Here is a 22,743-nt window from a genome sequence, read left to right on the forward strand (position 1 = left end):
CTGGTCCCAACCTGCAGCCATCTTTTCCTTGGAGCCTTTTTCCATTGCTTCTGCCCGCCCAGCGCCTGACTGGCCTCACGTACACCCAGCCACTGTGTCAAGACGTAATTGACTGAGTGCCTCAAACCAGTCCAGGCTCTACTGAGCCCATCAGGGCAGGAACAATGAGGTAGCTCCTCAAAGGAGGAAGGTTATTTCTGAGGCTCATGGTTGATGGACCGCACTAGCTGTGATTATCATTTTAATTGCAAAGCCACCACCACCTTATATTCAGGGTGCAGATTTCAAAGACCACAAAGCACTCTGCAGGCTTAAAAAGGGACCATGGAAACGGTCTGTGCTTCAGACTACAAGGAGCCCATTATGACATCTTTCTTTCTTGGTCTCCACATTGCAACCAGAATCTCCCAGAAAGGAAAGAGCTCCCCCTCCGTTTTAAGATCTGACACAAATCCTACCTCCTCTGGGATCTCCTCCCCAGACCCTTACTCTTTCCTGTTCTCTCCAGGTCTCAGGCCCCTCGTCCCACTCCGCTACCTGAAACTTCCTTGAAATGCATTGCCCCTACCACAGATTTGACAATGACAGCAATAACAAAAAAACCCACAGAATTCTGACAGCTCTTCCTATGGTGTTTTGAGACATTAAAGAAACCTCACACTCAATCTTACACTCTCCATGGGACACCCTGTTCTTAACGGAAGAAGCGTGTCTTAAATTCTGTAGAGATCCCTATTACTGAGGCTCTTTGTGCATTGGCAAGATTTTTGCACACATTGTTCTTTGCACTTGTCACATTTGTTCTCAAAGTATTTCCCCAGTTAAGTTCAATGTTGTAAGCTTTCCAGAATACTCACAGCTTTTTAATTTTTTCGGGTAAAGAATATCACTTGTATAAAGCACACAGTATGCTTCATTCATGTAAGCTGTTTTCATGGTTTAGAACTGTCAGCCTAAAAAATGCACAGCATGAGAGTTGCAAGTTGAATTTTATTTGGGGGCAAAATGAGGACTATAGTTCAGGAGACAGCACCTCAGATAGCTCTGAGGAACTGTTCCAAAGAGGCAGGGGGGAAGGTCAGTACACGTGTGATTTTGGTAAAGGGAGAGTGAGTGTAGTCGCTCAGTCATGTCCGACTCTTTGCGACCCGGTGGACTGTAGCCTACCAGGCTCCTCTGTCCATGGGACTCTCCAGGCAAGAATACTGGAGTGGGTTGCCATTTCCTTCTCCAGGGGATCTTCCCAACCCAGGGATCAAACCCAGGTCTCCTGCATTGCAGGCAGACGCTTTAACCTCTGAGCCACCAGGGAAGCCCAAAAGGGAGAGTACATGCAATCAACATATTTTTTGTAGATTTCTGCTAATCACAAGGAGCAGTCATCACCGTGAAGGATTTTAGTGCTTTTCTACATATGAGGACATACAAGAATTGGGCTCATAAAACCTGTCCTGCCAGTCCCTTGAGCACAGAGTTCCTCATTTTTGCTCTCCACCCTGAACTCTTTTCAGGGGGTGTTGAAAATCAGCAGCTGCAGTAGCACATGATTTGATTCTTATAGAGGTAGATGGCAAGTGCCAATTTGTAGTTGATAGAACCCGTCATCATTACTGATCTGGGGTTCACGATTTGATATACAAGCACCAAAGCCAAGATATATCATCCCATTCCATGTTTTGGTTTTTTGTTCAACGGGTATATTGAAGGATAAGGTATACTCAGTTAAAGCCACCCTAATGAGTGGACAGTCCACTGAGTTTCGAAAAATGCATACAGTTGCTACTTAGCTTCTTCAGTTGTAAGTTCCAGCACATCATACTCAGAAATTCTTCATCCTGTCTGTGGTCTCATGCACTCTTTGTCTGTACTACTGTTGAGCTCCTTCCAGGAAAATGCCCCTTTTGCTCATCCTGGCCAGTTTAGAAGCCACTTCCCAAAATGACTCTGATCTTGGGTTACAGCTCTGTTGAAGAAGCAAATCCACAGTCAGAACAGAGTTTCTCTGCAGGAATCAGGGCCCCGTGTATTGCTAAGAGTACTCACTTGGTTGCAAGAACATGAGACCGTGAATGAGTCATAACTAACCCACTTGGATAACTGCAAAATTTGACAAGGGGCAAAGATGACTGACAGGAGAGAATTGTTTATTGTTTTTTTTGTAAACATACATCGAGTCCTGTCTTCATCACCTCATCCATGGAGTATGAGAACAGGTGGGATGGGTGAGAGCATGGGCTGCTGCGGAACATTAGGGCGGGGATGTCCTACCCTTCCTCATGTCCCCAGCACTTAGCACAGCTCACGCTGGTGTCACGTGACCGAGTGCGTGGTCTTAGGTTAGAGATGGAAGAGACCATGGCGTCTCAGGGTGGACTTAGCCATCACTCTTAGGTGTCTGAAGATTATGGGGAGAAGCACCACCAGGAGGATCCCCAACCCTGCTCTCAGTAGGGCCCTCCCCTGCATCCCAAGTGACCTCAGCGACCCCCTGTCTTCTCTGCTTGCAGCACTACTTTGAGAGCTACCTGGCCGTCGCCTCCACTGTGCCTTCCGTGCTGTGCCTCGCGCTGAACTTCCTGCTTGTCAACAGGTAGGCCACTTCCCTCCCTCTCGCAGGCCCCCGACCTTCTCCTCCAGCTTATCCACTCTCCCTTGGTCCACAGCTGCCTGAACTGTGGCCACCAAAGTCGGAGGCAAGCCGTTCAGACTCCTCCACAAAGACTGAGAGTCAGATCGGTTACCTGGGGCCCTGCCGCAGAATGCCCAGTGCTGGGGCAGTGGGGTCAGCTGCCTGGGCAGCAGGGACACTGTGGATGGTGGGGGGGCCCGGGAGCAAGGCTTGTGGGGGCTGGCCTTCCCAGCCTTTCTGAGAGCAGCAGGAAGTTAGGAGCCTGGGGACTTCCCTGGCAGTCCAGTCGTGGGGACTCCACGGTTCCACAGCAGGGGGCACAGGTTCCATCCCTGGTCTGGAGAGCTGAGATCCTACATGCCTCATGGAGTGGCCAAAAAAAAAAAAAATCAGAGCTGGAAGTTAGCCTGTCACCTCACCACCCCGGCTCTTACTATATGGAAAAGGGTCACCTGTGCTCAGTGCCAAGCTGGTAACAGCAGCTCATGAGTCAAGCACTCACAAGGGCATTACTGGGTGACTTCTGACACTGCATTGGTGAAGGGCGGGATGCACTGTGGAAGAAAGAATGGTTTAGGAGACAACCCTTCAAACCCACTGTGTGACTGGTGCCATCCCTTCTCCATCTAGGTTTACAGGGATAACCGCCTGAGTGACTTTGCCCCCATTTCTCCTAAGCTATCATTGTCTGTTAACGGTGGCTATGTTATGCTTCAGAAACCTGGGCATCTCTCGGGCACAGCCTACTGAAACCTTCGGTCCCTGGTGACAAACTTGTTTTACCCAACTCTGCTCAGTTTGTGGTGACTCCTTGGATCTCTGCTCTAACAGGATTCTAAAGCAGGTTTGGCCTCAGGGAGTGTGCTGTGACTGATTAGTGATGTCTGTTCTGAGTCCATGAAGAGAGAGGGCAGCATAGGTGCCTCAGGTGTGCTAAGCCTGAACAGACCACTCTTTCCAAACATGTTATGAGGTTATTCCAATGATGTATTGTTGCATAAAAATGATCCCCAAACAGAGAGGCTAAAAACACTGACAGTAATCGGTGTCTCTCGTGGTCCTGGGAGTCCACAGGCTCAGCTGGCAGCTCTGGCTGGCCATCTCTCATGCAGGACAGCTCTTTCTCTGTCCCTCCCCTTGGTCTCTTGTAGGTTGGCCTCAGGTAGTAGGGCTTTTCATACTGTAACTGAAGAGCAGCTGCTCCTAGAGAGCAAGGCAGAAGCTGCTTGGTTTTGGTACCCTGTTCTCTGCAGTGACATACTGTCCTTTCTGCCAAGGCAGTCGCCAAGCTCACTCAGTTTCAAGGGGACGTAGACTCCATCTTTCAATGGAAGGAATGTCAATGAATTTGCACGCCTCTTAAAACCAAAGTGCAGGCTGGACAAGTGAGAGGGAGGATGGTCTCAGGCAACCTAGGGGCTGAATGCCAGCTGCACCCGCCCCCCCCCCCGCCACCCCCGCCACACACACACCTGCCTCCTTGCACCTGCCCAGCACACAGGGCTATCAGTGTCCCAGCAGGGATAGCATAGCCTCCAGGGACCGTCCCAAGGAGGAGGTGGGGAATGGAGCTAGGAATAGGGCTGAGCGGGGACCCTAAGGGGAGAGCTGGGTTCCTGGCAGTGACTCAGAAGAGAAGACACGAGGAAAGGAAGGGTGTGGATGAGGAAGAGGTGACTGAGCTATGGCGGTGGGTAGTCCCTTGACCTCTCACTGCCCTCTCCCCTTTCCAGACCCCTCTCATGATCCTCTGTGCAAAGTGGAAGTCAGGAAATGTGTGCCCAGGCCCACAGGGCCAGGAAGGGGTAGCCTGAGCTGACATCTTACCCAGCACTGCCCCCTCTGAGGTCATGAGGCCCAGCAGGCAGCAGCCAGCCAGGGCCTGGGGTCAGCAGTGGCAGGGCAGGTTCAGCCTCAGGACCCATGGCAGATCATCTCTAATCCTCACAGTTAGCAGTCTGAGCATTCAGTCCTTGGCATCATTCTCTCCTTTAATCCAGGCAGTGACCTAGAGCAGCAGACTTATTCCCCTGTTTTATTGATGGGTAAACAGGCTGACAGAGGTTACCTGCCCAAGGTCATGCAACCATTAAGAGGTAGAGGCAGGACTGGAGCTGGGACCCTTCCCCCACATCTGAACTTGGAACCTCTGGGCCTCCTGTCTCCTAGCTCTCTAGCTTTGCCCGCCCCCTCCCTGCACCCAGAGACACATCTCAGACCGTGTAAGTGAGAGCCCATTTCTGCCCTGGCTTCGAGATGCTGGAGGGAAAGAAGTGGTGAAGAAGGTCTGAATCTGTCTGCAGTGGGGATGTGGGTGGTCCAGGTAGCTGCCCTCCTGAGGATGGCTGGGAGCTGGTTCTGGGAGCTCAGCATTACAGGGCATCCTCCAGAAGCATCCCGTCCACCCCAGGGCCTACCCTGGCCCTTTCCCGGCTGCAGGAGTGGGTGACAGCACTGTGGGGAACACTCCAGCCTCTGTCTGTTTCTGGACTGTGGGAAGATGGTTTGGAGCTAAGCTGTTTTTTATTTAATGTGTGAGATTGAAATGTCCCCTTTTCTTCCCTCCTGGAGAACCCTGGCTTTCTCTAACTGGCTCATCCATAATCGCCAAGTGTTTTATTATGTAAAATCTGTAGCATCATAAATACTTATGAGGAGGATTTACATTTTGGAGACTTATGAAGAAATCAGTCCCCTGGGGTCCTAGGCCCTCACGAGCAAGGGAGGGGGTGGTGCTGGCAACCTGGGTACAGCTGGTGATCCTCTCCAAGAATGTCACATCAGTGTGGCCTGCCACACAGTCCTGGGACTGGAGCTCTCACCTCAGACATCCCCTGTCCCAGAGCAGAGCCACCAACCCCCGGCTGCACTTGTCTAGACGTTCCTTCACACCCCCATGGTGTCCCCGGCCCCTGGGCCACCATCCAGGTGGAAGGAGCAGAGAGTAAGGCAGCATGCCCCTGTTTGTGGATGTGGGGTGGGCTTGCACAGGGCACATTTCATAAAGCTTTACTGGCATTGAAAACAGCCCTGGGCAAGATCCCTGAGGGCTTGGAGCCCCTGCAGGAATGTTCCTGCTGAGAATGGGTCTTGCAGCTGGTAATTAGAAGGAGGAGACCTGTGCAGGTGAGGGGCAGGATGCATACGGGAGAGTTGGGAGCTGCGTTGCTTTTGTTATGCACTTAGTGTTTACCTCCTCACCTCCCACTCTGCACTACCACCCCCGCCCCTGCCCCCTACCCCCCCCCCCCCCCCCCGCCCCGGAGGTACCTGGGTAAGAAGTCCCCCAGCTGTCTCCAAAGCCACTGTCCTGTTCAAGCAATTATCTACCTTGTTGTAAAGACACGAGAAAGTTTCCGAGATGCCCGCAGCATTCCTGGGGTGGACTTTTTCTGTGTTGCTCCTATGAGGAGGTGGTGAGAGGCCAAGGCCATTCCCAAGGCTGGCTGAGGTCGCTACTGATGTTTCCAGCTGTCTCCCTGCCACACTGAGGGTGTCAAGAAGCAGGGACTGAAAGGGAGCTTGAGGCCCAGCGTGCACTGCTAGGCTCCTTGCTGGTCAATCTGTGGGTCCAGCAGGTGTTTACAAGTGCCTGCCAGGCCCTGTGCCAGCCCCACCGGTGAGAACAAGGCAGGGTCCTGTTCCTATGGGGCTTCCTGCTTCTGCTGTGCCTGCTTCTTGCCCCAAGGAACTGCTAAACTTTTGGGCTTTTGTCTTCAGTATCTCTCTCCACTTGAATTTTTTCAGATTTAGAAGAAAACTGGAAGAGACACGAATGCTATCTTGTCCCACCTCTTCTTTTTCAGGATGAGGAGACTGAGGCCCCATGAGGTTGAATGTTTGCCTGGGGTCACACTGTGAACTGGTGGCAGAGTTGGCAGGGCTCCCGTCTTGGGACTCAGGCTCTGTGCCCCTGTGGCTCTTATCTTTGAGTGTGCAGGGAAGCTCCCGCTGCTGGGATAAGGTGGGGGTCATCGTGTGACAGGGGCTGCATGTGTAGCATCACCCCGAGCATCAGGAGTAAGACCTGACTCCCAGTCTTCAGGGTACCTAGTGTGCATTTAAAATGGACGTTCTGGGCCCCCTGGAGTCCAGGTGCTCACCTGATTGCCCACCAACTCCAGCCCAGGTCGAGGGCTCTGCAGATGCTAGGAAGATGTGTCTAAGGAGTTTCTCAGAAACAAACCTTAGAACAAGGATTCAAGTGCAGGTAGTTCATTTGGGAGACCTTGGTAGGAGAAGGGGGAGACCAGGAAGGCGTGGCAGCCAGTAAAGGATGCCTTGTCAAGCCAGCTCCCACGGCGGGTGACCGAGCTTGACCGGCCCCAGAATGCTGGCAGCCAGTGTGGAGCACACACTCGAGGCGGGAGGAGTGGGGGCAGGGGATTTATCCACCCACTTTCCCATCAGTGGTTGAAGGCAGCTCTTGGGAGGTGTTAAAAACCTAGACAGCATATTAAAAAGCAGAGACATTACTTTGCCAACAAAGGTCCGTCTAGTCAAAGCTATGGTTTTTCCAGTGGTCATGTATGGATGTGAGAGTTAGACTATAAAGAAAGCTGAGCACCAAAGAATTGATGCTTTTGAACTGTGGTTTTGGAGAAGACTCTTGAGAGTCCCGTGGTCAGCAAGATCAAACCAGTCCATTCTAAAAGGAATCAGTCCTGAATATTCATTGGAAGGACTGATGCTGAAGCTAAAACTCTGATGCAAAGTTTCAGATGCCACCTGATGCGAAGAACTAATTCACTGGAAAAGGCCCTGATGTGGGAAATATTGAAGGCAGGAGGAGAAGGGGACGACAGAGGATGAGATGGTTGGATGGCATTACCGACTCAATGGACATGAGTTTGAACAAGCTCAGAGAGTTGGTGATGGACAGGGAAGCCTGGCGTGCTGCAGTCCATTGGGTCACAAAGAGTCCCAGTTGGTACTCTTGGTGACAAACGGAAGAGACACAAAAAGGATTTTCTCACTCTTTCCCTGGAAAATTAAAGTCAGGCCTGCCTCCATTGCTGGATCTAGGAGAGTACCGATGTCCTCATCCATCAACCTTGGACTCTGTGTGTGTCTGCTTGGCTTCATCTCAAATGGGGCCTCTCTCCACGCAGCTGGCCAGATAGTGACCAGCAGCCCCCAACACAGTCTTGGCAGACAGTCAGTTTCTCTCCACCTTTGAATCCCAGGGTTCATTGACTGGCCCTGCCTTGATCACATGCTAACACCTAACCCAATCCAGTGGCTGGAAGTATGGAACACTGATCACCCCAGACTGGCCTGTGTGCACTCATTTGTAGATGGGTTGGTGTAGACACCATGAGTGGCCACCTCTGCAGGACAACTTGGCATGGAAGGAGTGCTTCTGGTGGGAGGGATGCTGGCAGACAAAGCCTGCACGTCCACTCTCTGCTCTACCCTGAGATCAGGTCTTGGCACTTATCCATGGGACAAGGCCCTCTATGGAGGGGTCCCTGTGTCTATTCGGCATCCTCTGCTCCCAGTGTCACCTGCAGTCAGAGTTCACTTCAATTCCCTGAATGTTCCACACTCTGCCTCACAAGATACGTGCACTCCCATTCAGACATACCTTACACTCAAGCTTAGGGATCACCTCCAAAAAGCCTGTGAGAAGCCCAGGGTGGGTCCTGTGCCCCTCAGAAGTGCCCAGGAAGCCCCATGGCCCTGCCGATGGAACACTTTATGCTGGAACAAAGTGCCCGTCCCTCATCTGCCCTGTGTCCCGGGCATTCAGCCCAGGGTTGGACACACTGTGGTTGGCCTGTGTGTGGAATGAACACACCAGAGTGGATGCGTCTCAGCAGAGAGCCAGGGGCTGGGGCTCAGCACACCTGGGTCTCATCCCAGCTCCTGACACCACAACCTTGAACTCTCCCTTCACTTCCTCAGGCTTCCTTCTGTCCCTGACCCAATGGAGGCAGCACCTGGTCTCCCTTCAGCTGAAGATCAAGGATCGGAAGGAAGCTCAGATTAGCCTTGGGGCCATAAAAGCACTTTGAAAAAACCCTTTCTTGCTTTTTATGCTCATCATTTCACACCTATTTACATATGTACAGATCTTTCCTACCTTTCGTGTCTTTCTTATTTTTATCCAAAAGAAATTTGTGTATAACTAATCTGGGTTTTCACTCAGCCCCCTCCCAACTGGTTAGCGGGAAAATTAACTAAACATCCAATCTGGTTTAAAGCTTAGTGTAATCTGATGATTTAAACAGCCTCTTCAGATGATGTTCTCTCCCTGGAATAAAAATGCAGTTTCTCAGAGATCCCAGCTTCCCTGCTTCTCCCCGCAGGGTGGTGTCTGGGCAGTTTGGGGGCTGGGAGGAGTGTACAGCTTAGATGCAGAAATAGAGTTAGTGGGAGCTGGCTCTTGCTTGGCCTCAGCTGCTTCCCATGATAGCTGAGACCACCACAGGAGCCTCTTTCTGTCCTCACCACCTGTTCTGGACCACCCATAGTTCCTTCATGTCAAGGGAGGCAGTAAAGTGGCATTCTGAGAGCACTGACCGGGAGCAGACCTCCTGGGTTCAAGCTGAGTGACCTTGAGCAAGTTGCTTAGCCTCTCTGACCTTAGTTTCCTTATCTGTGTCTGTGGAATAGGTAAGAATACCTATTTTGTAAACTGGTGTAAGAATTCAACACATTAGCATTTAGAAAACACTTAGAAGAGTACCTGGCACGAATGAAGTACTATCTCAGTGTCTGCCGTGATGATGATGACAGCGATGATTCTCTTCCCTTCTCCCTCCTCCCTCTGCCGCTGCTAAGTTTTGGGGGAAGGAAGCCAGTGAATGGTGGTTCTGTTTAAATACTAGACAAAGCCAGTGGGAGGAGTAGGGGTTGTGCCTCGAGAGCTCTCATCTCCTGTCCTTGAGAATCACAGCAAGATGAAAAGAAGCAGCAACCAAGAGCATGTGCCCTGAACTGACACTGCCTCCCTTCTCTATGTACTCCTCTCCAGAGACCTTCACTGTGCCTACAGGTAGATTGATCTTCTTACTGTTTTACAGATGCAGAGGCTGAATCCAGTGTGATAGAGTCACTTATCCAAGGCCACACAGCCTGTGAGCCGGGAAGGCAGGATTCAGACCCAGGCCTCCTGAGTGCAGAGTGCACGGTCTCAGCCACTGAGCACACCTGCTTTCCTTAAGAATGGTCACTAACCCCCACCCAGCTTGGGAGGCCTGGGGGCGGGGTGTCTCTAACCACTTCCGGTATCCTTGCCTCAGGGTTCCGATCCATGTCCGCGTGCTAGCCTCACTGACGGTCATGCTGGCTATCTTCATGGTGATGACCGTGCTGGTGAAGGTGGACACCTCCTCCTGGACCCACAGCTTCTTCACCATCACCATTGTCTGCATGGTGATCCTCAGCGGCACCTCCACCATCTTCAATAGCAGCGTCTTCGGCATGACTGGCTCCTTCCCCATGAGGAATTCCCAGGCTCTGATATCAGGTGAGAACTAGGGTCCAGACAGCTGACCAGGTTGGTCTACCTGGGGATCATTTGAAGGAGCCAGAGGTGAGCATGTGGTATCCCTTCCAGAAAAAGAAATGAGTGTTAGGTGTGTTTCCATGATCTGTTGTTACAGAACAAAGCACCCCCAAGCTCCGTGACTTAGAACAATAAGAATCATTTCTTTGGCAGGGGGCAGCCATGTGGCCTCGGCCAGGATAGCTTGCCTGGGGCTGGAGGATCCACTCTCAAGGTGGCACACTCACCTGGCTGGCATGTTGATGCTGGCTGTTAGCTGGAAGCTCAGGTGGGGTTGGGGCTGGGGCCAGGGTTCCTCTCCACATGGACGTACCCATGGCCACTTGAGCTTCCCCAGGGCGTGGCATCTGGGTTGCAAGTGCAGGCATCCCAAGAGGCCCAGGCAGAAACACTATGTCCTTTTATGACTTAGCCATAAAGACATTTAAGGGCACTTCCACTATAGCCGTAAGCCTACCTGGATTCAAGGGGAGAAAACACAGACCCTCACACCTCAATGGATGAGTGTGAAAGTTATACTGTAGAAGGACAGTTGTGAGGGGAGACATAGTTGCTGCTACTTTTGGAAAATTATAGTCTGCCTGCCCAGTGGGTTTCCTGAACCAGCGTTCCTTTCTTTCCTTCCCTCCTCTCCCCCTTTCCTTTTTGTTTCTTTTTCTTTCCCTTATCCTTTCCCTGTTTTTCTTTCCTTTCCTCCCTTCAATTTGTCTTTTCTTCCTCTCTAATTTTGTAGAAAACTTACAGTGCACCAAGGATTCAAGGATGAATGAGACTCGGCCTCCCGGGAGCCTAGTAATAAACTCCTCTGTTTCCCTGAACTTTGGCATTTTCTGGGGGGGTGCCAATGTGATTTGGGCCAACTCCTTTAACTGAATGTTGATGCTAACCTGAGCCTGTTGCCTAGAGCTTAGTAGTTTTGTTCTCTCACCCAAATGTCTTGACAAGATAAAAAGGAGCTGGGTCAGAATCAGTGCTTTTCCAGGAGACCACCATCCCTTAAAGCAAGACTAGGGGCTCAGCTGCTCTGTTCAGTGTCCCTGCATGTCTGTCTTGTGTGAAGGAGTGCTGTAAACGTTTGAGAAGAATTTTGCAAAGAATCCTGTCTGTACCCATTAATTGATAATGCTGAGTAGTTATGTGATGACAAATACCTCGACAAATGTATGACTCCACCCCATTCCCACACCAGGGCCAGACATCACTGATTGATCTGTATCTTTTCTCCTAAACTTCTAAATCCTTCTCAACATAGCACTGGAGACACTTACTGTCAACAGATCAGAGATCAAACGTGAGCTCAGATATGTTTGCCATTTTTGATATAAGATTGGGCTTCTGGCTATATCCTCAGAGATGTTCTTGGGCCTAAAATAAAATAAAAATGGACCCATTGCTAAGTTTCCTGAGTACAATCAGTACACCCCTTGTAGTGCTTCAAGCAGGGCCTGCCTAGGCTGAGGGAAGTGATCGCTGAACTTCGGATTTAATCCCTTATGTCACCCTGGTTTCTTTTTTTCTTTTTTTCACCCTGGTTTGTTGTCCCCTCATCTCCCTCCATCCTGCTAGAGGATGTATTTTTCAATGTAACAGTCTTGCTGGCTACCTCTCCAGGAACCAGTGACCAAACACACCAATATGATGGCAAGAGGCCTTTCAGGTTCATCTAACCACCTGCAGATCTTCCAGAGAAGGAGACTCCCCTGTGCATTTTGCGGGAAGTCCATTTTTGAAAAACTGGAGTAACCTGGTGCTCGCACTTGGGCGTTCATTACCCTGGGCCCTGAGCCTTGTCTTCACTGTGTGCAGCCCCCAGTGCACACCCTTCACCCGGGATTTGGGGTGTCTGGCTCTCCCAGGGGCCCCAGCACCACTCTCCAGCCCCCTTGTCTTCTGTCCAGAGGAGTCCAACTGTGAATTCACTGTGTGTTGGCATCTGAGGAACAATTCATTTGTTTTGTACTGGTGTTTTTTTAAGCTCCTCATTTGCATGTATTTCCATAACTGATGAGATAAAAGTGGGGAGTCAAGAAGGATGAGCTCCCGGAGGCCTGGTTTGTTGTTGATGATAATATTGTAAATTCTTTACAAGTTGGGAAGAGAGAGGGGAAAATCAATAGGCAGTGATGTTAAAATCTCTTCCTCGGGGCAGCCAGGGAATGTCTTACCAAGTTTAACTCCGGTTCTTACAAAACACCCAGGTGGGGATTACAGCTTCTCAGAAGTTGGCACCCTCTTGGCAAAAGGTTTACCCTATTGTTGCTGCTTTGATGTAGGAAGGACAGAAATAGCCAAACACCTATTTGGGGATCAGAGAGGATTTATATGGCATATCTCAGCACCAGACACTGTCCTACTTTACATGCAATGATCTTTTCAATCTTTGTAACTGCCCTAAGAGGTGAGTTTTAACATTCCCATTTTACAGATGAGAAAATGGAGGCATAGAGAGGTTAAGTGATTTGCTGAAGGTCACACAGCTCGAAGTGGTCGAGCCAAGATTGGACTGAGATGTTTTTAGAGTCTGTGCTCTTAATCACTATGCTAACTTTCATTTCTTTGCCCTTCCTTCAGGTTCCAACCTCTGACCCCATGCAGGCTAGTAGAGATCACAGAGAAGGTTGGGGAGAAAAGGGTCATGGGGTCTTCCCTGCAGAGCCACAGAGGTGGTGGGCTGTGGTGTGGGTGAGGCAGTGAGGATGGCCATCATGGTGGATGAGGGGCTGACCATCACTTTCCCACCACGGCTCCACGCAGCAGTGGGCAGAAAGGTGGTATCTGGTCAGACCTGCCGAGTAACGACAACGCAGCTGGTGCCCGCTTGCACCAGTTGGCCTTTTGCAGTCAGTGGCCTTCTTGCCTCCTTGAGAATCAGTGTCGTGATCCCCTAAGGCCAGCAAATCCACCACGCAGCCAGGCAATCGTGTATTCACAGGCCCTGACTGTTAATCCTGTTGAACATGTCCATGTGTTCAGTGTTTTTTTCCCATTCATTGATTCCATCCCACTATAGTCTCAAGGGAGGAGTAGAATAAGTATGAGCCCCTTCTTCCTGGCAAATAAACGGGCAGAGAGGAGTAATGACTGCTCTCAAGTGACCATGTATAAGCTCTGACTCGTGGCCACCCACGGCTGTGATGGCCCAACAGGGAAACAAGGTGCATGCCCCGCCTCCCAGAAGTGACTGTGATTGTGGCAAAGAAGGGGCTGGCATTTGTAGAAAGCCTGCTTTGTGCTGGGCCCTTTCTAAACGTCATCTCATTCAGCTCTTAAAGCAGCTATGCAAGGCGGGTGTCATTGTTCTCACTTTACAGACAAGCAGACTCTGTCCCAAGAAGCCATGTGAGCCCCCAGGTCACAGCGAGTAAGTGGTGGAGTCATGTGTCCCATGTACATCTGTTTGACTCCTGGACCCATGGGTCCCCTGGGCTAGGGTGTGCCGCCTCCTCTGTGACGTGGCCCAGGACGTGTGGTGCCACGTGGTCACCTGGGCCACCTGCCAAAGCCCTTGGCAGCACAGAGCATTCCAGGCGATGGGGCGGTTGCACACATGTGAGTATGTGATAGCTTCGTGTGGAAGTATATGTGAGTGTGTGTAACAGGGTGTGAGTGCGTGTTTGAGATAGCTTGTGATAGGGTGTGTTTGTGAGTCTATGTGTGCATGTGACAGTGTATGTGTGGGTGAGTATGCATGTGTGTTCATACGTGTATGGTACACAGCTACTGTAGGGCACAGCGTGAGCTCTGTGGGCTCCTGGCTGGCTTCCAACCCTTAAGGCCTCCCAGTTGGCCAGCCTCACTCAAGGCATCAGGGAACCTGTGCTCGGACAGGCCAGAGCTTTTTCCCCAGGGTGATTCATGGGTGGTTGGGCCCAGGGCAGGAGAGGAGCTCTCTGACACGTCCCACCCCAGAATCTAAAGTTTCTGACCCCATCAGAAGGACAGTAAAGAGAGAAGGAGGGTCGAGGGTCAGAGCTGAAACCAGGAAGCAGGTGAGACCTTGGAGGCCATTTGCCTCCTCGGGCAGCAGCCTCTTCACGCCCATCGAAGGAGCTGGGCTAGAGACACCTCCATAGAGTCAGAAAGCTCATGGCTGCAGGGCCGTCCTTGTCTGCCAAGGCCTCGGGGTACTATGAGAACTTAAGCATCTCTCTCACCAGGGAGAACATTAAGCCGGAGCAGAGAGCGGGCAGGCCTGAGAGGCAGGGAGGATGCGCCCACCCTGACCTTCCCCGTGATGTCCCGCGCTCTCTGCAGGAGGAGCCATGGGGGGCACCCTCAGCGCCGTGGCCTCACTGGTGGACCTGGCAGTGGCCAGTGACGTGACGGACAGCACCCTGGCCTTCTTCCTGACGGCGGACATCTTCCTGGCGCTCTGCATCGGGCTCTACCTGCTGCTGCCGCGGCTGGACTATGCCAGGTGAGGCCCACACATGCTCTCTGGCAGCGTGTCAGTCTCTTCTAGATTCGCCTCCTTGTAAGCCATTACAGAGTATTGAGTAGAGTTCCCTGTGCTGTACAGTAGGTCTTTATTGGTTATCTGTTTTATATATGGTAGTCTGTATTGTCAGTCTCACAGTTTATCCTTCGCCTCACCTTACCCCTCAGTAACTGTGATTTTCTGCATATGCAACTCTATTTCAGTTGTGTAGATAAGTCCATTGGCCGCCTTTTCTTAGATTCCACATAATAAGCAATAGCATATGATACTGTGTGGCATCCTTCTACCTTTATCCTGTATGCCTGCACTCTTCTCTCCTCTAGCTGGAGCTCGTGTTTGTTTCCTGGTTTACTGCACATCTCCCTGTTGAAGTGTGATCCCGCTGAGGGCAGAAATCATGTGGGTTTTGTTCATTGTTGTATCCCATGCCTCAGGCTGACCCAGGCTCACAGTAGTTGCTCAGTAAATTGGCTGGGCCCTTGGACGTAAGAAGTCAGCTTTACATCACAACCCCAAGTAGCTGGAGTCTGCGTGTTTTCTATTAGAGGGCAGGCAGCAGAAGTGGGACCTGAGGAATGCTGATAACCAACAGTAGCTCCTTGGGCTGAGCCCTTCCGTTGTTCCTCTCTGCACTCAGCCCAGCCTGCTGGGGCCTCGCATTTGAAGCTCATATATCTACTCCTCCTTGGGGCAGGGCTGTGAGTTACCGCAGTTATTCCCACTCTCACATGAGAAAACCAGGCTCAAAGAGGTTAAATTACCTGCCTGAGTCCTGCAGCCCTTTGGCAGCAGAATCAGGATTTGGCCCAACTCCAAAACTGTGTCTTTAGCCCAACTCCAAAACTGTGTCTTTAGCCCCTGTCTCTTGAGGCCCTTCTCTGCTCTGCAGGACCACTTTTCTTGCTTTAGTCTCTCTTGCTTTCTCTCTCTCCTTCCTTCTTTTTCTTTCTTGCTTCATACTTCTCTTTAAAAAAACAACCCATGACATTTTCTTGCTTTTTATTCTTTTCAATGCATTTTCACATCCATTGTCGTATTTGATATAGGAATGGCAGGAGTTATTTTCCCCATTTCACAGATGATGAGATGGAAACAGAGAAGGCCAGGTGATTGGCCTCTGGTCCCATGGCACACAAGCCAGCAGAGCTGGGGAACATGCAGGTCCTGGCTCTGCCGGATCCACAGGAACCTATTTGGTGTTGGGGCGCTGAGCTAAGCAATTCATTTTTTTCACTCAGGCTACATGACCACCTAGTGCAGTTGTTATCATGTTTTCCCATGTTACCAATGAGGAACTGAGGCTTTAGAGAATTAACCAACATCCCCAGGTTGTTCAGCTGGTGAGTTGTAGGCAGGGATTGGAACACGGAGCTATTTCTGGGCTGCGTTTTTTCCACTGCTTCATGCTGCATCCCTGGCTTGTGACTGCAAGGTCCTTCCTCCCCACTCATTCCTCCTGTCCCTGTGAGACTCACCTGCCTTCATCAGAACCCCAACTCTGCCAGAGACAGGTTGCTCCCCTCAGTTAGAGGATTGTTACAACTTCAGCTGGCCCAGTGGCCTCAGGATAAAAGGGATGGAGTGATGACACCATGTACCATAGGTGACTTCAAATCCATGAGTCTTCCCCTCCCCTCTCTGACCCTTCAGGGTTGTCATAAAAAAATTACCCCGTTGTATTCCATGATGATGTCCCTGTGATGTCTGGGGTCTGGCTGGCTTACTGTCACCCAGCACCCCATACATTAATACTTCCTGGCACCTTGTTGGTGCTGATTAAGTTATTTGAGTCAGTGAACAGAAGGCAGGAGGCTCCCCAACTCCTTCTGCTGTTTCCTGTGTCCTGTTTCATGGAACCTCGCATGTGCTGTTTCCACTGGAGTGGCCAATCTTCTTTGTTGGCCTTGGGACTGAAGTGGTCCCAAGGACCAGGGATTTTCAGTGCTAAAACCAGGACAGTCTCGGGCAAAACAGGACAGGTGGTCACCCTAGTTTTCAGAGTCACTTAAGCACGCCAAAATGCCTTCCAGCTGAGCGCATGAGACAGCATACCCAGGACTCTGCCAGCCTGTGAAGCTTCTATTTCTTTGCTGATTAACACTTCGGTCAAGACTTTTGGGCTTACAGAAGCTCATCTGAGGATGGAGCTTTAGAGCAGCGCCCCAGGGCTGCTCAGACTCAATTTTACTTGAAAGGAGCCCTAGGTTGCTACAGGTTGCTGCACCCAGTGGGGCTGGGCCACACTGCCCCATCACACTCAGGAGGAACTGAGCCTCACACAGTGTTGGAGTCTGCTGACCACCTCGGGGGCAGTTAGGTCTGGAAGAACTTATGGGGAAGAGCTTCAACCAGAGGAACTTGGTGGGGAGCTTCCTCAGAGTCAACTAAGGCAAGGACTTGACACAGAGTAGAAGGGGAAGTAAGAATAGCCCTTTCCCTAAATAGTGATTGGGAAACAAGACAGGGTTCAAGGCCAAAGTGCCCAGCTCACCATCACATGGAAAAGTGATTCTGGAGAGGAACCCTCTCACTGACTTGCTCATTGACAATATTCAGCCCTTAAGATAGGAAGGCTGGCAAGGATCTCAGAAGCTTATAGCTACAGAACCCTCCATTTTACAGAGGAGGAAACTGAGGCCCAGAGGCCTCAGTCACAGACTTGGCCTAAGGTCACACAGGGAGGCAGAAGTAGGGCTGAAACCAGAACCCAACTATCACCAACCTTATGTTCTCCCCAGCCTCACCCAAGTCTTCTGTTTAAGATATGTTAATACATATTGGGGCTTCCCTGGTGACTGAGATGGTAGAGTCTCCACCTGCAATGCGGGAGACCTGGGTTCGACCCCTGGGTTGGGAAGATCCCCTGGAGGAGGGCATGGCAACCCACTCCAGTAATCTTGCCTGGAAAATCCCCATGGACAGAAGAGCCTGGCCGCCTACAGTTCATGGGGTCAGAAAGAGTTGGACACAAATGAGCAACCAAGCGCAGCACAGCACATGTTAATACAATCAGCCTGTATCTCCTGGCTTTTAGGCACCCAGGGCCCGGAGAGGTTGAGTGACTCAGGCAATGCAGCAGTGCAAAGAGAACTTAGCCTTTTCTACTCTGGTCAGACTAGAAGAAATTGAAAAAAATGATCATGTTCAGTGTTGAGAATATGGGGGAAAATATACTTTTATAGGCTTATCAGTTCTTTCAACAGTTTTGTTTTGAAGGGTTATTCTCTGCCTAGAGATTTAGCTGGGAACAGCCATACATGTCCTTGCCCCAGGGAACTGTCTTCACTTCAGGGAGACAGATGATAAACCAGTAAACCAACACAATGAGTATAAATTGTGGTCAGTTTTTTCTAAAGAAACAGGTGCTCTCATGGAGATTGAAGGGTTAGATTATGTTAGTTTGGGTGGGTAGGTGGCACAAAGCAGAGATAAATTGGTTCTACCTATCTGGAGAGTAGGTTATCAATATCTATCAAAATTTTAAAGATTTTAAAACAATTTTAAAAATTTCTTGTGATCCAACAATTCTTCTAGAAATCTGCTCTACTGAAATTCTATACAAAGATTTATGTATAGGGATATTCATTGTACTATTATTTATAGTAGAGAAAACTAGAGCTAACCTAAATGTCCAGCATTAGGGGAGCAGTTAAATTGTATATACATACAGTGAAATATTCAATGGCAACACAGGGTAGAGGCAAAACTATGTGTCCCTGTGTGAAAGGATGGCCACAGACACTGTCTTTTAGACAATAGTGTGCATGCATTTATGTGTAATAGTTATGCATCTATTTAGGCAATTATATAATATATATTATGTCATTTATACTATTGCAGAAAGTTTGCTTAAGAAACTTCACTCTGTATTATTTGGGTTCGTTTCATCAAGCATGTGTGACTTCTATAATTTAAGATTTTAAGCTATTTTATACTTGAAAAATAAATACTACTTCAGCTCCACCTCTCCCCGCCCTAACACCAAGCAGAAATAAGTGAGTGAAGACTAGAGCCCAGGCTCACCATGCAGTGTCAGTACTGGCTTCCTTTGTCCCTGCTCATGACACGACCAGCACCACAGAACAGTGGGCCGGAGCCCAGCCTTTCAGGCAGCACCAGGGCAGGAAGCTTGGGGCCTCTGCAGGCCTCCCTCCAGCCACCCCGCGGTGCATGTGTCGTCTGAGGGCATCCTGGGCTTGGGCTCTACATGCTGGACCACCTTGTCCCTGGAAACCCCCAGCGACCCTTCTTTCTCGGCCCTCTGACCACCAGCTTCTCCCCTGCAGGTACTACATGAAACCTGTGTGGCCAACCGTGTTTTCTGGTGAAGAGCAGCTGCCCCAGGACTCCCCCAACCCCACTTCGGTGGCCCCAGGCTCCAGCGACCCCCAGACGCCACCCCTTGGCCCCATCCTGAAGAAGACCACTGGCCTGGGCTTCTGCATCGTTTATCTCTTCTTCATCAGCAGCCTCATCTTCCCCGCCGTCTGCACTAACATTGAATCCCTCAGCAAGGGCTCGGGCTCGCCGTGGAGCACCAAGTTCTTCGTCCCCCTCACCACCTTCCTCCTGTACAACTTTGCCGACCTGTGTGGCCGGCAGATCACAGCCTGGATCCAGGTGCCAGGGCCCAGAAGCAAGGTGCTGCCTGGGCTTGTGCTCCTCCGGACCTGCCTTGTCCCCCTCTTCGTGTTCTGCAACTACCAGCCCCGCGTCCACCTGCACACGGTGGCTTTCCAGTCTGACGTGTACCCAGTGCTTTTCACCTCACTGCTGGGGCTCAGCAACGGCTACCTCAGCACTCTGGCTCTCATCTACGGGCCCAAGATCGTGCCCCGGGAGCTGGCTGAGGCCACTGGGGTGGTGATGACCTTTTACATGTGCCTGGGCCTGGTGCTCGGCTCTGCCTGCTCTGCCCTGCTTGTGCACCTCATCTAGGAAGGGCGATGACCGGACTTCAGTGCTGCGTGGTGACTGGGAGCTTCAGCAAGAGGGGCAGGAAGTGCCAGAAGGGCCCAGGTGGCGAGCAGGAAGGGCTGGAGTTGGTCTCTGCAGAGCGCATGCACCCGGGCCTGGTTGCTCCCAGGGACCTGGGACCAGTGCCATTCCCAGGCCAGGCAGACATTCCAGACACTTCAACAGACATCCTGAGACATTTCAGGACCAAAGACACCTGAATAAGACACAGTTACCAATTACACAGTCAGAAAACTACTTGCCAGTGGGCACATTCCGCCTGTCATTATTCCCTCTTGGGAACTGTGTTGCCAGTATTTGGCTCTGAGTTGTTAGAGGGCGAGTGTCAAGACCATCTCTAGTCACTTTGCCTTCTCCCATCCTTGCTCCTTCCAGCTGATGGCAAGATGCGAGACTTCTTAGCCCTCCTACCCAGGGGAAGTCCCCCTGGGATGGCCAGTCCTCAGGCCTAAGACCCAAACCTGTGCAGACCCCACGTTCCACTAACCAGACCGCAACCCCTGGAAGACAGGTCTTCCAGGAGCCCTTCATTCCCTGGACGTGGGCTCCAGAGGGCCTCCCTGTGTACACAGGACCAAACATGTCAGTCCTGGATTTCAAACAGCGATCCTTCAAATGGTCTGTGGCCTGGGTCAGGACAGGTTTTACGTCCATGTTTACAAAATGTCAAGGCCATTGGTTCAAGGGCCTAATAAATACCTGGGTATTTAACGAAAGCCTTTTTAATGGCTGTTTTAGGGTCTTGGTAGGAAATAGTATACTCAAATTGAGTAATTTAAGAATATTTGAAGAGTGGATATAGGAACCCTAAGGGGTTATGCATTATATCCCAAAAGTAGTAAGGTGGTTCTACTCCAGGCATGAAGGGAGAGACACGCCCAGCCTGTTGTAGCCCACAGGCTGTATCCCTCCCTGCCATCCCTCTATAGCTGAGAATCAGGTGGAGAATGGAGAGTGGATTGGAGGGGCAAATGTCCAGAGGGATCCACCAGCCCCTTCACTTGCATAAGTTGGTTTATTACGAGCATCAGTAGAGCTCTGAAGCCTTGTCAACAGAATTAGATGTTCCTTTGTCCTGGCTTGTTCTGAGTAGTTGTGTGTTTCGAAGCTGTTGTTTCCAAAGGCAGTGCTCATGTTCTGAGGCCCCTACACGCTTGTGATCACCTGACATGAGTAATAATTTGTACTTTTTCAGGTTCCTTGAAGGCTCCCACAAGGCTGTTCCTTGGGGGAGCAGGCTGATGTGGGAATCGGAGAAAGAGACTAGATCAAGCAGGAATTCTTTCTCAAGAATCGTCCTGGAAACACAGAGCTTGCCCCCAAGAAGTGGCAACCCTGAGAGACATAAATCAAGGAGCCCCTGCTCTGCAGAGCGCCCGATCTGAGGTGTCCTGCAGACAGCTGATTAAACCAGGAAGCAGCCAGTAATCCACCCAATGGCAGCAGATTATGTTCCCCATCGACTCAGGCTAGTGCATACTCCTTTTCTTTCACCAGAGATTGAAAAGGACACCCTTGAAAGGTTTTCTGAAACCTGATACTTGAGAAAAAAATTTTTTTTTAATTTTAAAAATAAATTATCCCATCTCCCCTGCCCTAACAGGAAGCTGAAATCTCCCCCTTGGTTTTTTTTCACTGCCTTCAGTGCTGTTGATCATTTGGGGCATCTGTCTGGCAGGTGACTCCTCTCAACCTCAGCTATCTTATAAATGGGCAGCATGTCTGTGTGAAGGTAAAATGGCAGTCTCTGAGCTCGGAGGTGGGGACCACCTGGAGGTAACAGAGGAGTGAGGGTCTCGCATGCTCTGTTGAAGAGGGGTAGCTTTCCTCTGCTAATGAGATGATTTGAGATTAGCGTGAAGTGAGAGGGGGAGGAGGGTGGCCAGCCATGTCGGTGCAGCGCTGTGGGAACTGAGATGATGGACTCTATCAGTGCCAGCGCCAGCGCCGCTGCTAGAGGAAGGGCCGGCTGCTTGGCTGGTCGGAAGAGTATTCAGGCTTTTGCCCACTCTTCTTTGTTGCTCACTTTAGTGGGCATTTTGCAAAGGATCGTTTCTTCTCAGGAAGGGAGGAAGGAAAATAAAAACACATCTCCAAGTAGAGGGGCAGACCATGGAGTTCAGGCACCCTTGTCCCCAGGTTCCTGTAACAGCCGCTTATGGGGCTTGGCTGCTCTGGGTCTCAAGTCTCATGTGACCCCAGCAGGCTTGTGGAACTAGCTCACATGTTCTGGGTGTGAACAAAACTTGCTAGAGAGAAGGGAATTTTTCAGTGAAAGAGGTGGAGAGGGATCCCTGAGACGTTGCCTTTGTCTAATAGTTCTCTCATTCAATCCCAAGTGGCAGTTTTTAGCACATGCCCTTGTGTATTTCCAGACATTGTCATTTTCCTCCTTTCATTCAAAAAAGAAAGCCAGAGGCAGCCAAAAGACTGACTGTTTAGTGGGTGATCAGTTCCTGCACCCATGAGGACATGAGGAGGCTCGAATCAGGGGTGGATTTTATTAACAAAGACCCTCATCCTGCTGTCTTCAGCCCAGTGCTGCCAAGGAGATTTGGGGCCTTCTAATTAGCTTGGACATGCCACGGGGTGGGGTGGAGGGGTCACTGCAGGACCTCAGCTTCTGAGACTGTGGAATGCTTTAACAGAGAACACCAACTAGTAGAGGGAAGGCCAAAAGTCAGTTGAAAGAAGATTTTATTCCACTGGAGGGTAAATTTAAATAAAGGATGTTCATCTTTTTTAAACAACTGTGTCATAGTTGATTTACAGTGTTGTGTTAATGGCTGCTGTGCAGCAAAGTGATTCAGTTGTACATGTATATTTTTATAATATTTTTCTCCATCATGGTTTATCATAGAATATTTTTAAAATTCTTTATGTATTTTTGACCATGCCAGGTCTTTGCTGCCGTGCAGGGCTTTCTCTAGTTGCGGTGAGCATGCGGCTGCTCTCTAGTCGTGGTGCAGAACTTCTCACTGCAGTGGCTTCTCCTGTTGTGGAACATGGGCTCCAGGGCATGGAGCTTCAGTAGTTGGGGCACGTAGGTTCAGTAGGTGTGGTTCCCGGGTTTTAGAGCACAGGCTCAGTAGTTGTGGCCCATGGGCTTGGTTTGTCCTCGACTATCATAGGGTATTGAATATAGTTCTCTGTACTGCACAGTAGGACTTTGTTGTTCACCCATTC

At 50.5% G+C, this 22,743-nt stretch overlaps 1 protein-coding gene across 1 annotated transcript in view; it reads left to right on the forward strand.

Moving 5' to 3' along the window:
- The window catches only part of SLC29A3 (solute carrier family 29 member 3), a 45,708-nt gene extending 23,428 nt beyond the window's left edge, over window positions 1-22,280 (forward strand). Inside the window, exons 3-6 of the mRNA XM_065922524.1 lie at window positions 2,508-2,590; window positions 9,877-10,103; window positions 14,397-14,559; window positions 18,867-22,280. Coding sequence (XP_065778596.1) covers window positions 2,508-2,590; window positions 9,877-10,103; window positions 14,397-14,559; window positions 18,867-19,518 — 1,125 coding nt within the window. The 3' untranslated portion in view covers window positions 19,519-22,280. The remainder of the gene's footprint in view (window positions 1-2,507; window positions 2,591-9,876; window positions 10,104-14,396; window positions 14,560-18,866) is intronic.
- The last annotated feature ends 463 nt before the right edge of the window (window positions 22,281-22,743 follow it).

The sequence above is a fragment of the Muntiacus reevesi genome, chromosome 2 (assembly GCF_963930625.1).
Source record: "Muntiacus reevesi chromosome 2, mMunRee1.1, whole genome shotgun sequence".
Taxonomy (NCBI): Eukaryota; Metazoa; Chordata; class Mammalia; order Artiodactyla; family Cervidae; genus Muntiacus; species Muntiacus reevesi.